We start from the raw sequence: 14,380 nt of genomic DNA, 5'->3' as shown, positions 1-14,380 counted from the left end.
TTATTTTAGACGTCAATAATTCTGCGTGACAACACCAGACAGCATGCACATTCAGCACAGCCATGGGGAATCCGTGAGGAAGGAGGGGGGGGGGGGGGGTTATACCATATCATTGCGGAATAGTTTGACATTAGGAATAGTCAGGATCCTAACTAACGTTTCTATGTCGTCGTTATCTTAGGGTAGATAACCAAAGGGCATTAATATAACAAGAGAGAAGCCATGGCGAAAATGAGACCTCAACCTTGGCGTCGTCGGGGAATTCGTAGGCTTTATTTCCAGCCGTCGCTAGGCCTCATCGGTCCCACTAACGGCTGCATCAATGGTCGCACACGCTTGTCCGTGTGTGAGCATTGATCCAGCCGATATTATGAAACTTCTTTGCATCTATTCGTGCTAAAAAAAAAACACCCATAAGCACTCGAAATAAACGAATACACGAGGAAGTACACCTTGTTCAAAATAAGCGTTTCAAAGGCCGAGTGAGCTCCCTAAAAAGTGCAAAATAAGAGAAATGTGCCACCGGAAAATATAAATAGAATACCTAGTTTGCCTTCACAATCTCGTACCGCGGACTCACAGAAACTAGCTAGGGAAATCAGGGTGCCGCCTATTGCTTCCGGTTCCGCTGGCCCGTGACGCCCTGTCGCCCCGTGGATGCGACCTTGGCTTGTCGACCATATACCACTTACACAAAAAAGTCATTATTAACATTGTATCCGTTCAGTATCACGTTTACTGAGTAAACACGCAGGCATAACACACTCATAAGGCCAATCCGAGCGATCTCTACTTGAAATGCCGCGCTGGCTGCCGTCAGGCTGGTCAAGGGGGTATGGATCACGTTTACCGAGTAAACACGCACGCATAACACACTCATAAGGCCAATCAGGGCGATCTCTTCTTGCAGTGCCGCGCGCGCTGCCGTCAGGCTGGTCAAGGGGGTATGGATCACGTTTCACGGACCGGGCCCCGGGCAAAATGGCTTTTTCACGTTTCACGGACCGAAAATGGCCTTTTAAATTGTAAATCACGTTTCACGGTAGCTGAAATGGACGATTCCACGTTTCTTGTAGGGTGAAAAATGGCCAATCTCGTTTCACCAAAATACCCTTCACCACCCTGTACCGTGGTCACCTTGAAAGTTGTGTTGTGAAGTGAGCCAATAATAATGCGAAAAATATGCTGATATAAATAGGTATTGACCTGCCGAAATATCGTTAAAAAAATCTTTTTTCCACCGAAAGTGGTTGTTGCAATATAATAAAGTGCCGTATCAGGCCTAGATATATTAGGGGGCACGAAACAGAAACATTAAGAAAATATTGGGGGCACAGCCACGCCCCTACTGGTCATTTCCTCATAATTTCAGAAAATATCGAGGGGGGGGGGGGGGCACGATACAGAAACATTAAGAAAATATTGGGGGCACAGCCACGTCCCTACTGGTCATTTCCTCATAATTTCAGAAAATATCGAGGGGGGGGGGCACGATACAGAAACATTAAGAAAATATTGGGGGCACAGCCATGTCCCTACTGGTCATTTCCTCATAATTTTAGAAAATATCGGGGGGGGGGGGGGGTCACGATACAGAAACATTAAGAAAATATTGGGGGCACAGCCACGTTCCTACTGGTCATTGCCTCATAATTTTAGAAAATATCGGGGGTGGGGGGGGGGGGGGGGCACGATACAGAAACATTAAGAAAATATTGGGGGCACAGCCATGTCCCTACTGGTCATTTCCTCATAATTTTAGAAAATATCGGGGGGGGGGCACGATACAGAAACATTAACAAAATATTGGGGGCACAGCCACGTCCCTACTGGTCATTTCCTCATAATTTTAGAAAATATCGGGGGGGGGGCACGATACAGAAACATTAAGAAAATATTGGGGGCACAGCCACGTCCCTACTGGTCATTTCCTCATAATTTTAGAAAATATCGGGGGGGGGCACGATACAGAAACATTAACAAAATATTGGGGGCACAGCCACGTCCCTACTGGTCATTTCCTCATAATTTTAGAAAATATCGGGGGGGGGGGGGGGGGGGCACGATACAGAAACATTAAGAAAATATTGGGGGCACAGCCACGTCCCTACTGGTCATTTCCTCATAATTTTAGAAAATATCGGGGGGAGGGGGGGTGAGGGGCACGTGCCCCTAATGCTACGGCCCTGCAATTCAACTAAATTGATAACCCGTTATTCAAACGCTAAAGGACAAACTCTATACCCCTCTGTAACTATATCGATACACAATATTTATGGAGCAGTTAATTAGCGGAGGAATTAAAGCTAATTGTCACGAGTAGTATTCTGTTAATTTCTTTCTGGAAATTAGTGCGATCTCAATGTAATTAACGTGGATGAAAGATCTTACTAAGACCCTTTAGCTGTATGAGTTTGGTTTGATTAAAATCAATTGCTATTGAATAAGAGCCAATTGTCAACAGTGGTATTCTGTTAAGTATTTCCTGGCAATTGGTGCGATCTCAATGTAATTAACGTGGATGAGAGATCTTACCAAGACCCTTAATCTGTATGAGTTTGGTTTGAATAAAAGCCAATTGACACCAGTGGTATACTGTTAATTGGCTGTGCTCAATGTTGGTACCCAATTGTGTTACATGCACGCCGGACCGTGTAATGGCTCGTATCAGTGTGTAATTTGCACGGTTCAGCTTGCCTAAGTCTAATCCTATTACTTTACGTTGTGTCAACGCACACAGAGTCTTTTTTGGACACGGTCAGAACTGTGTTTGCCATGTACGCTGGTAGGTAGATATCGCGAATTCGCAGAGCGTGTCACTAACACGCACGAGACGTCAATGCACGCACATTGTTTATTCAAGTTTAGAACAACTTGCTAATTTCTTGCCATAACACATTGCTATGGAGGGAGATATTGCTAATCATTTCCCTATGAGGGTAGTGAATTGTTTTTTAAACCAGAAACGAAATGGTGTATGATAAAAGAAAAGAAAAATATTCAGCAATTTGTTAATGTACATTCTATTTTTTTTAGATGGCTTTACAACATCTTTAGCAGACCTTTCGCCAAATCACGATGTTGATGTTTTTCCGCCCCACATAAAAAACGTCATCTACGACTGCGTCGATCTTAATTGAGAAGGAATGAGATACGTATGTGCAATACCACTCAAATAAATGTAAAAACCGAGCGCATTCCTTAACTCTCAAAGCTATTCGTGTTCGTGGTCTTGCTGTTTCGCGTCGTATGTTCGTGTGACCATTTCTTCAAAAACAAATTAACGAATGAGGATACGCAACAAGAACTCAAAGTACTAGAGATAGAAATCTCTAAGCTAGCAACGTATATCCATGTAGATGTTCCTTTTTGACGAGCTTTACTCTGCCGCCATTTTAGTCGTCGATTTGCGACTTCGTCAGGAAGGTAAGCTTGTTTCTCCTCTCTCTTGAGCTTGGCCTTAATTTTTCTATTGATTTTCTTGCGATTCTTGCTGTAATAGTCCTTCTGATATTTGGCCCTTGTATGTCGCTCCTTTTTCGCCAAAGACGAATTCTTTCCGCTCCGGTGACTGAACTATCTGTGTCCATAGCTAGAGCGATGCTGTGTTCTTGCGTGTGGGATCACGTTAATAAACTTACCAAAACTCGGCGAGTACACACGCCATCTAGCGACACGCTAGCGTGCTAACGACTCGGCGTGTTATACATTCGATTTACAGGGTGCGGAGGCACGGCTAATAGAGTGTTCTTGACACGACACCTTTTGCGTTATCAGATATCTTAACGCACGCTACATAGCGTGTTTAATAAGCAGACTAGTTAGTCACATAGAAGCAGCATGACAAAAGTTAGTGAGATACTGAATCCAGAACTACTCCAAGGGAAGCGTTCAAGGTTTCTAACAATCGCAATTTATTGAAACTGCAACTAATGTACACAACATCTATCACTATAAAATTATGATATTGTCTAACAAAGGCCGTCATTATACATGTTTTCTCTTCATCGACAATTCACATGACGTTTTTATGTGAAAAGTGGTTACTGCAAAATTATCCACTTGAAGCTATTTTACAAGAAAAAAACTAAGCTGAGGGTAATCTCAAATGTAAGTACATTAAGAAAGTGCAATTTTTACATCAATAGCGTATCTCTAAGCATTTTACAACGATTTTTGTATAGCCGATTAGACAAGATGTAGCGCTAATTAACACTTTTAGCCTTGAATTCTCGACTTTTTCGATCGCTGTTTCCATTTTTATTGCTAAAATATAAACTATAATTAAGGTTTAGGTTAATGTTCATATAAATAATTGAGTTTGAGTGGCTAATTTTGAATGGATGTCTAGCTTTTCGGAGATTTTAGTCGGCAATGCGCTGCGGCGCGTTTGAGTGTCAACATTGTACACATAGCCAATTATTTCCTGGAAATTGGTGCGATCTCAATGTAATTAACGTAGACGAGAGACCTTACTAAGACCCTTCACCTGTATGAGTTTTGTTTGATTAGGATCAATTGCTATTGAATTAAAGCCAATTGTCACGAGTGGTATTCTGTTAATTATTTCCTGGAAAATGTTGCTATCTCAATGTTATAAACGTGGAGGAAAGATCTTACCAAGACCCGAACAATGTCTCTATTACACTTCGAGTTTATGATCAAGCTTGGGTTAAATTGCACGTATTTTTCTTTTTTTAATGGCCTTATAGCCAAATTTGTTGTTGCGCGACCTCCCAGAATCTAAAATTAGCACGTTAGTCAACCAAACCAAACAATCAAAACCAGACTAACCGCCCGAAAGCTTTTGTCTGACTACGCGCTATTCCCAAACGAGACAAGGATTTTGGATTCACCGTGGTCGCGCAACAACAAATTTGGCTGTAACTTATCAACGTTAATTATCGTCACAAACAGTTTTCAAGACGCTTGTGGTCTTCACGAGTGGTTGTCACGAGTGGTTTTCACAAGTTGTTGTCACTAATGGTTTTGTCACCAGTGGTTTTGTCACCAGTGGTTTTGTCACCAGTGGTTTTGTCACCAGTGGTTTTGTCACCAGTGGTTTTGTCACGAGTGGTTTTGTCACGAGTGGTTGTCACCAGTGGTTGTCACCAGTGGTTGTCACCAGTGGTCTTCACGAGTGGTTGTTACCAGTGGTCTTCACGAGTGGTTGTCACCAGTGGTCTTCACCAGTGGTTGTCACCAGTGGTTGTCACCAGTGATTGTCACCAGTGGTTGTCACCAGTGGTTGTCACCAGTGGGTAAAAACGTTTTGACCCCTGCTCCTTATTTAGATCATTTCGAACTTTTATCATTAATAGTGAGGCTATCACTGATGAAGGTGTTCGTTAATGTCTTTAATTATGGATAGAGATGCCATAAGCTTATTACAAAACTTCTGTTTTGTTTATTGGCATTTATACTTTACATTTCCGCCCGAATCTTTATCAATTATTCGCTGCAAGTCCACACGGACAAATAAACATTGCCACATATAGTTGTCAAATAAAAATTGATCGTGTAGACCGGTTTTTAGTGTCGACTCTAGTTTCTTTGGTATAGTGTGCCCAGTCTTTGCAAATCTCTCAAAGTTACTAGTGCTCTAAGAGTTCATCAGAATCGCCTCCAAGTTCTTAACAATGCTACATGGCTTTGAATTGAAAAATATGATTCATATGGCTATTTTTTGCCAAAGTTTAAAAGTTGCCGGATAACTATTTTGTACGCTCCAAGTTTCCGGGTATCTCCCTTTTTTTAGATTATGTGCGTTCCCGCTTTAGCGAGCAGAGCCATTATAGCAGAGCCAACCATGCAATAGTTCGATCAACAAAGGTGTTTTCCTTTGATTACAGCAATAGAGAACGGCCTGGGTGAACTATTAATTACAAGTATAAGTTTTAAGTTTGTATGACAAATAAAACTCACTTACCAGAGTATAATACATGTGTTTGAATAGAAACCAATAAAATATAAAAAATACGACAAAGACGAGAAAGATAACTTTTTTTCTCCTACGTAGAAACCATTTCCACTGGCGAAGATGCATCTTGAATTTCGTCAGTTATGTTTTCTATTACAACATTTGGTGAGCGTGTTGGATGAGTTTTATGTGTTTTGGATGTTGGATGTGTTTTGGATGTTGGATGTGTTTTATAACACAGGGTACCCAAAGAAAGTTATCTACATGCAAACATACTTTTGAATCCGTCTCTCTAAGAGATGCTAATAGAAATCTGCAAGTAGTGAATAATTTTTAAAAGCTTTCTATGAGAAAATTACTCAATGAAAGGGTTTAATGCATTGTTTTAAATACTTTTAATAAAGTTTGGGTTGCCTGTGGTCAGGAGAAATCACGTTTTCCTGCTGTGGTAACTTTTTTGGCGGAAAGTACCTAAAAAGCATTAAAGAACACCTTCATCAGCGTTTTTAAGAAAAATGTTTTGGATTAGGTTTTTTAAAAGGTCTAAATCCGTTTAGCGACGAGTGTAACAGTGTAAATCAAGAGGGCAAGAGCAACTGGGACAAAAGGATGGATTCCCCTCATCCTTCGGGTTACCTGTGCTATTCTGAGCAGCGGTTGTTATCGCGGACCCGTCTTTTTTGACAAGGCCTTCCATGTTTTCTCTTCCAAGAAACTTCTAACTTTTTATCCGCTTTTTTAATCTAGTAATCATGGCATCCAAGCCTTTAGAATCAAACGAAGATACAGATGCAACAAGTACCAGAGTGATAGACGAGGAAGAAGAATATGGCGTAGATATAACCCCCAAGAAAGATGGCGGTGTGCGAAAGAGGATCTTGTCGGAGGGCCATGGCGCGGAAATGGCCAATGTCGGATGTACTGTTGTCGTTCGTTACGTCGGGAAGTTCTTGAATGGAGAAGAATTCGACTCGAATACTGGAGGCGTGCCATTCGAATTTGTGCTCGGAGAAAGTAAGCAGATTTCTTTGTTCCCTTGAAGGCGTTTCAGATATTGTGCTATAAATATTTAGCTTGAACAATTCATATAGTTTTTTACAGGGCAAACAGTGGCCTCACTCCCAAGCGCCAGCCCTCTCTTGTCACACATTCTATAAGCTGTCAAACAGTCAACTAGAAATATGTCTCAACGAGTCATATTGTCTGAATTCTTAAGTCTGATTAGTCAGGAAACGATTACCCTGGGTACCAGAGGCACCAGCTTGTTTACTGACATGCCGGTCTTGGCTATGGGGGAGGAGCCTCTGGCCACACAACCTTATACCCAGCCTGTAAAATTCCCAGGTAGCCAGTGCTAAGTGGCAGTCTATCCCCCTAAACACTAATTTCATTTTATATGTCTGATGGTCATGCTTTGTTTGCAAACATTTTTAGGTGTAGTCATTCAAGGGTGGGACATTGGTGTAGCTACTATGAAGAAAGGTGAAAAGGCTTTATTGACATGTAAACCGGAGTATGCATATGGCAAACAAGGTGGTAGCAAGATTCCACCCAACACTACTCTTCAGTTCATCGTAGAACTACTGGATTGGAAGGGGATTAATGTCACCAATAAAGGCGAGGTTAGCAAGGTTATCCTGGAGAAAGGTGAAGGCCACGCCCGGCCCAATACTGGTGCTGTTGTCAATGGTAAATATGTAGAAAGTGGACAAAATGTGTGAATTGCTCTGTATTTGTTGGTACAGTTTTGAGTGTGCACTTCTATTGTAGCTGCAAGTGAGCTTTAATCAAAGTCCAAATAACCACACTTTATCATTCCTCCCCCTCTTGAGTTGTGAGGATAAAGACAAAGCCGCAAAGAAGCAGTGAGAGTTCCTATATGCAACACTGTCGTGGATCAAAAGTTACATCTTCTGATGGATTTGGTTTTGGCCTTCAATACATAATTTTATATGTAAGATTTGCACTGAAAATGAACAAATCTGCTAGTTTACAGGTGACAAGTTTCAATACATAGCATACTTATGTTTTGGGACTTTCTAGTGAAGTAGCCAAGGCATGCTACACCTATCAACTTTCATATATAGTATTTATTGCAATTCACCCCCCCCCCCCCCCATCTAGCATCCTAACATTCCCATCCTTCTTAACAGCACATATAACTGGGAGTTATGATGGAAAAGTGTTTGAAGAAAGAGAAGTGGAGTTCACATTTGGTGAAGGTTAGTGTTTATGTTTTAATCTTGGTTCACACTTATTGAAGCCTTTGTATAAGTACTTGAAAGTATACATTTTAGTGCAACATTGTCAATGATTGTTACACCAAAGAGGAAAGGTCCTGTATGTTATATTTGTTTCCATCATAATAATGGGTGGCTGTCATTTTTGTGAATGGTCTAAAAGAGGCTGTGCAAGCCTGCTATGTTCATTAAATAAAGCTTGAATACGTGGGTGGGTTGGTTTGGATACGTGGTGCTCCAGTTTTTCTTGGAATTTTGAAAAAACAAATTAAGATCCCTTAAACAATGTCAAAATATTGCAGCATGGGAGGGGGGGGAAGGGGTTGGGGGCTGGTATCTGCACCCAACCAGTCATCTTGGAGTCAAGCTATATGTGTGATGTATTATTATTTTCCCAATTTATAGGCACTGAAGCTGGGTTGTTAGAAGGAGTTGAAGAAGCAATTGGTAATATGACGAACAAGGAAAAATCCAAAATATTCATCCAACCTGGCAAATATGGAGTAGGGCCTGAGGGAAACCCCCAGCTAGGTTTACCACCAAACGCCTTAATTACCTACATCATTGACCTGAAACATTTTGAAAATGTATGTGGGTATTTCCTGTGTTTTGTTTCTTATTTTGTTTTAAAAAAAGCAGAATTCTTATATCTGGTTCTGCTTAGTCATTATGCAGTGCAATGTTTTCAGTCAGGGAAGTGTAAGGAGATGGAATCACAACTGAATATATTAAAGGTGAATGGTGCACTCTAATTGGCTATAGCAGTTTGATATGTTTGTTTCGTGCCTTTCACTACATGCATTGGTACACATTTTGCTGTGAGCACTATCTCTAGCAAGCCCCAATTTTCAGATGTACATAGAAGCTTTAGGTATATTGCTATAGAACTATTTTGTTATTTGTGTGTAAAATATCGAAATTCAATGAGCAATACACAGGTTTTTCGTGGTCTATAGGACCTGGCCGCGTGACAACAAAGCCTATCGCAGGGAAACTCGCACTACAAACATTGGTACACATTTTGCCGGGAAAACTATCTCTAGCAAGCCCTGATTTTTAGATTAAGAAGCTTAAGGTATATTGCCATTTACCTATTTTGTTCTTTGTGTGTAATATATCATATTCAACGAGCAATGCATAAAAGCCGAAATCAATTTCAAAAACTCATATTAACGAAGTGAAAAGAACATATAAGAATGTTTGAAATCATTTTATTTATGCAGTTGCCATTCCATCTCCTTGCACTTTCCTGGTTCAATGCAATGTTATTGTGAATGTAATGTTATTGCTAAGTGCAAGTTTGCACTATTATATAAGCAATCAAAGCAAAAGCAATTTTTAAAAATCCATTTTCTTCTTTTTCTTTTACTTCTGCTTGTGTATAGAAACTGGATATAGGAACCAGAAAAATATAAACATAAGAACCTACACACAATTGTGGACAATTGTGTGTAGGTTCTCAGCTTCTGCTTACACTACCTCATGCTGGTTCACGCGCAGAATCATTATCTATAAGGTCTTTTATAAATGCTATTCTTTTCATGTACCACTCCAGATGCAAATGCATGCAAATGAACATGAAACAATTGACTTGGTTTATTTGCTCCATTCGCATTTTCATGGTACATGGAATGGTGCTTGTTCTTAGGTAGGCCTAAAGAAAATGTATTCATTATACTCCATATCATATTTATTTTTGTAAATAGTTTAAAGAAGCTTGGGAATTGTCCAATGATGAGAAAATAACCACAGCATTGAAAGTGAAAGATAAAGGCACAAAATTCTTTAAGGTGAGTACAAGGATACCCTGAAGTCCCATTGGTAACTTATTCTATTAATATTTAGCTGCCACAGCTGATATTACCCAATCCAAAATGTATTGCTCACTAATGCTCCCTTTTGTGAATTATAACAAAAGCAACAGGTTATTGTTTTGAGTGACAGAAATTTAATGCAAGAGTGCATGCAAGCAACCAATGTAATTTAGACATTTTTGTGTAGGCTTTTATTGTATGGTATCTGATATTTTTTAGTTTCTTTTTTTTTTGCCACTTGGCATGTCCTGAGGGTTGCTGAAGTAACACATTTTGTCATGTCAATAAATCATCCACTGTGCTCTGTTTTATACTCCAGGATGGCAAGTATAAAATAGCTTGTCGCCAGTATGCTGTGGTCATCAGGGTGCTTGAGGGGTATTTTGATGAAGAAGAAGAAAAGGCAGTTGACCCCATCAAATGTGCTGGCCACCTTAACATTGCCGCCTGTCATCTTAAGCTTGGAAACAACTTTAAATGCATAAAAGCCTGTAACAAGGTCAGCCCCAAAACAGTTCCTGTCACTATTTCCAAGTGGACTTCCTGTGTGTAATGAATAACCTTTTTAAGGCCGATTTAGACAGCATGATTTAGTAGTCCTATGCGACTTGCCCACACGCCTCTACAACTTGAGTCTTAGGGTGTAAATCAGCCTACAACTCTGTTACCATGCATGACTTTGAAAGTTGTAGTGTGTTATTCTGTGCTTAGACAGGTAGTATGCAGTTTGCATACTGTCTAAACCAGGCTTTAAGTTTTTTTCATGCAATCTCTAATTTAAAGAGCGTGAAATCTTAATTCATCAATGTATTATTGTTTAAAATTTGGTTGGGGTGTACATACATAGGGCATAGATCAGTCTTTTGCATTGCCACTCAAAGATCCATGCAAATTACTAAAGAATTTATAGCTTAACTGTGGACCACAGATCTCAGGTCTTCTCAATAAATCCTAAAACAAAATACAAATACAGATGTATTCCATAATGTGATGAAAGCATCAAATTACAGAAAACAGAGAAAAACTAAAAACTTCACAACAGGGCACAATGACAGCACATGGAAGTGTGCATGCAGAAGACAGTTAGAAAATTGACAACACTGGCTTTAAATTAAAAGTATCTTTACTCAGGCCCGTAGCCAGGGGGGGTTCGGAAGAACCACCCCACTGGACTGGAAGGTCCGCTCTAATGGAGGAAAATTGAGTACCACTGCAAGCTAAGGCAAGCTATACCTATGTGTAAGAGAAAATGGTCTGCTAAATGGGCCCCCCGCTCAAATTCCTGGCTACGGGCCGGTTACCCATCATTTGGTGGTTCTTCTGTTTGGACTGAGTTGTTTTAGTTTCTTTATTAATTGGAAAAGAGGGTGCCCTCGATTATTTTTCCTCCGTTTCATTTCAAGAAAGACACAGAACATGACTTAATTTTTAAATAATTAGGTTTTGAACAGAGCAAACTCCTCAAAATTTTATTGAATTTAGGTTAATTCATTGTTTTTACCTTTTTTAGGCACTTGACATTGACAAAGAAAACATTAAAGCTCTGTTTAGACGAGGCAAGGTATGTTATGATCGCTAAGTAAAATGCAATTAAAAACAAACATTGATAACTAGTCGAATAATAAATACAAGAAGCATAGGAAATTGAGAAAAATGGTCTTTTTTTAGATATCGAAGTTTAAATTTCAAAGCTTGATAGATTACTTATTTATTTTATTTTATTATTATTTTTTTGTTTCAAACAACAGGCTCTGCTCAACTTGAAGGATTATGAGAAATCTAAGGAAGACTTCATTCAGGTCCTAGAGCTAGACCCCAAGAACCGCGAGGCCCGGGAACAGCTGAAGATAGTGAACGGAAGGCTTAAGGACCACCATCAGAAAGAGAAGAAATTATACTGTAAGCGACAGAACATAATATTCCATATGTACACTGTAGACTGATACTAAAGAAGGACAATGCTGTCGGTTCCTTTTATTCTGGACTGATTTCTCTACATTCAAAACACTTATATCATGAGAAATGCACACATCCAAGATTTTGGCTTCTTTAGTGTTGCCTGATTACCTTTCGCACTATATTCATCAACAATGTGACGAAAGCTACTCAAATTTTATTGGCATTGTGAATTTTATTTTACGTTTTGTTTGTTGTTGCTCATATAGTATTAAATTTGTTTACTTAGATTAGCTTATTTGAGACATTTTTACATCAGCCTGCCTGCCCCCTCTCTGTTTCTCTCTCTTTCTGCTGGTCAAGTGGCGCTTATTTATTTGACCTTGCTTTATTTTGTTTATCTCCATCAGCAAACATTTTTGAGCGACTAGCAGAGATGAAAGCCAAAGAGAACAAGGATCAAGAGGCAGAGGCTGCCGAGAAGCCCGATGTTTTCCAGCAAGCAGTGGACGAAGCTGAGAGACAAATGGGCGACGATGGATCAGAAGCACAAGGTGATGGTTTCGGGGACACAAAAAGGGCACCACCTGACGGGGCGGACAGCGACGAAGACGAGGTGATGGCCGAGGCAAAAGGAGCAGTGAAGTGTTGACGACCAAGAACCAATATTGATGTGAAGATTTTTTACTCTAAAGCATGAAATGCATGCCGGACGTACGTACGTCTGCTGGGCTCGGCTATGAGTCACTGATTAGTTCATTCCGTGTGACCCGGATATGCGTACACGTTCCCTGTATTTGTCCTGCTGGTGTCTGCTCACATGGCCTGCTTGCGACTCGGGTGAGTCGCACCCAGAATGTGACTTGGACTTGATTATGTTTGCATACACACCACGTATGACTCAGGCAAAGTTTAGACGTCTTTTTTTTTTAATAAGCCTTTCAAATATAAAATCATGCAAATGGAGACGACCAACTATTTGTACATTCTGTACATGCCCTCATTGGACTCTAAACGTGTTCACTAGCGCCGCGTAAACTGGTAAAAAAAATCACTGTATTTTAAACATAAGGAAAAGTGGAAAAGGTCTTAAATAATCGTGTTTTTAGGCTTAAACTTTATTTGGTATTGTGATGTTACTAGTAATGTGTTCTTTTTCTATATTCAAACTTGAAATTGGATAATAAACATTTCTAAGAGACCGACCATTTTAAATCTGACGGGGAGATTTTTTTATTAGCGGCTTAATGTTAGGTTGCTCGATGATTATTTCAATACTTTTTGTTTGTTTTTATTCGACATATTATTGCTTGCCTATTAGTATTTGTATTTATTATAGGATGATAGGGTTCATCACGGAAGATGAAAAACGGTGACCAAACCTATTTGAAAGGCTTGACAGAAGTTTTTCTTAGAAGTATTTTATATCGATATTTCTGTAAACCCTGAGCAGAGCTTTCTGTGTCGTTCTTTCACTTTGTTGATGTGGAGCAAAGTAAACGAGCGACACAGAAAGCTCTGCACAGGAGGGTAAAATGTATATAATAAACAAATGATAGACGATTACTATATATAACAAGGGATGTGTGTAAGAACAAATAACATCTTGTATAACAAGGTAATTTTATGTATCCAATAAAAAACTTGTACCTCAATGTTATTTGTGCTGCTTCACAAGAGGCATCCTCGCGCGCCATGGTCCACCCCCCGCGCGCCTTGGTCCACCCCTCATCACCCTCGCGCGCCATTGTCCACCCCTCATAACCCTCGCGCGCCATGGTCCATCCCCCATCACCCTCGCGCGCCATGGTCCAACTCTATCATCATCCTCGCGCGCCATGGTCCACCCCTCATCACCCTCGCGCGCCATGGTCCAGCCCTCATTATCCTCGCGCGCCATGGTCCACCCCCCATCATCCTCGCGCGCCATGGTCCACCCTCGCGCGCCATGCTCCACCCCTTATCACCCTCGCGCGCCATGGTCCAACTCTATCATCATCCTCGCGCGCCATGGTCAACCCCTATCATCATCCTCGCGTGCCATGGTCCACCCCTCATCACCCTCGCGCGCCATGGTCCACCCCTCATCACCCTTGCGCGCCATGGTCCACCCCTCATCACCCTCGAGCGCCATGGTTCACCCCTCATCATCCTCGCGCGCCATTGTCCACCCCTCATAACCCTCGCGCGCCATGGTCCACCCTCGTCATCATCCTTGCGCGCCATGGTCCACCCCTCATCATCCTCGCGCGCGACTGTCCACCCCTCATAACCCTCGCGCGCCATGGTCCAGCCCTCATTATCCTCGCGCGCCATGGTCCACCCCTCATTATCCTTGCGCGCCATGGTCCACTCCTCATCACCCTCGCGCGCCATGGTCCACCCCTCATTATCCTTGCGCGCCATGGTCCACCCCTCATCACCCTCGAGCGCCATGGTCCAACTCTATCATCATCCTTGCGCGCCATGGTCCACCCCTATCATCATCCTCGCGTGCCATGGTCCACCCC

At 41.2% G+C, this 14,380-nt stretch overlaps 1 protein-coding gene across 1 annotated transcript; it reads left to right on the top strand.

Annotated features, from left to right (window-relative positions):
• Positions 1–6,574: 6,574 nt before the first annotated feature.
• Positions 6,575–13,525, top strand: LOC5515169 (peptidyl-prolyl cis-trans isomerase FKBP4). Its single transcript, XM_048729265.1, has 9 exons — positions 6,575–6,934; positions 7,355–7,609; positions 8,074–8,142; positions 8,566–8,747; positions 9,867–9,950; positions 10,294–10,473; positions 11,485–11,535; positions 11,723–11,873; positions 12,281–13,525. Exons 1-9 carry the CDS (start codon positions 6,673–6,675, stop codon positions 12,520–12,522), a joined length of 1,476 nt encoding a protein of 491 aa, XP_048585222.1. The 5' UTR covers positions 6,575–6,672; the 3' UTR covers positions 12,523–13,525.
• The last annotated feature ends 855 nt before the right edge of the window (positions 13,526–14,380 follow it).

Source organism: Nematostella vectensis, chromosome 6, assembly GCF_932526225.1.
Source record: "Nematostella vectensis chromosome 6, jaNemVect1.1, whole genome shotgun sequence".
NCBI classification, from domain to species: domain Eukaryota; kingdom Metazoa; phylum Cnidaria; class Anthozoa; order Actiniaria; family Edwardsiidae; genus Nematostella; species Nematostella vectensis.
This window is presented reverse-complemented; position numbering and strand designations above follow the sequence as displayed.

Excerpts from the sequence above, each read along its gene's own strand:
- LOC5515169 (XM_048729265.1), top strand. The coding sequence starts at position 6,673 with ATGGCATCCAAGCCTTTAGAATCAAACGAAGATACAGATGCAACAAGT. Across the intron at positions 10,474-11,484 it reads GCATAAAAGCCTGTAACAAG|GCACTTGACATTGACAAAGA; the intron begins GTCAGCCCCAAA and ends TACCTTTTTTAG. Across the intron at positions 11,536-11,722 it reads CTCTGTTTAGACGAGGCAAG|GCTCTGCTCAACTTGAAGGA; the intron begins GTATGTTATGAT and ends TTCAAACAACAG.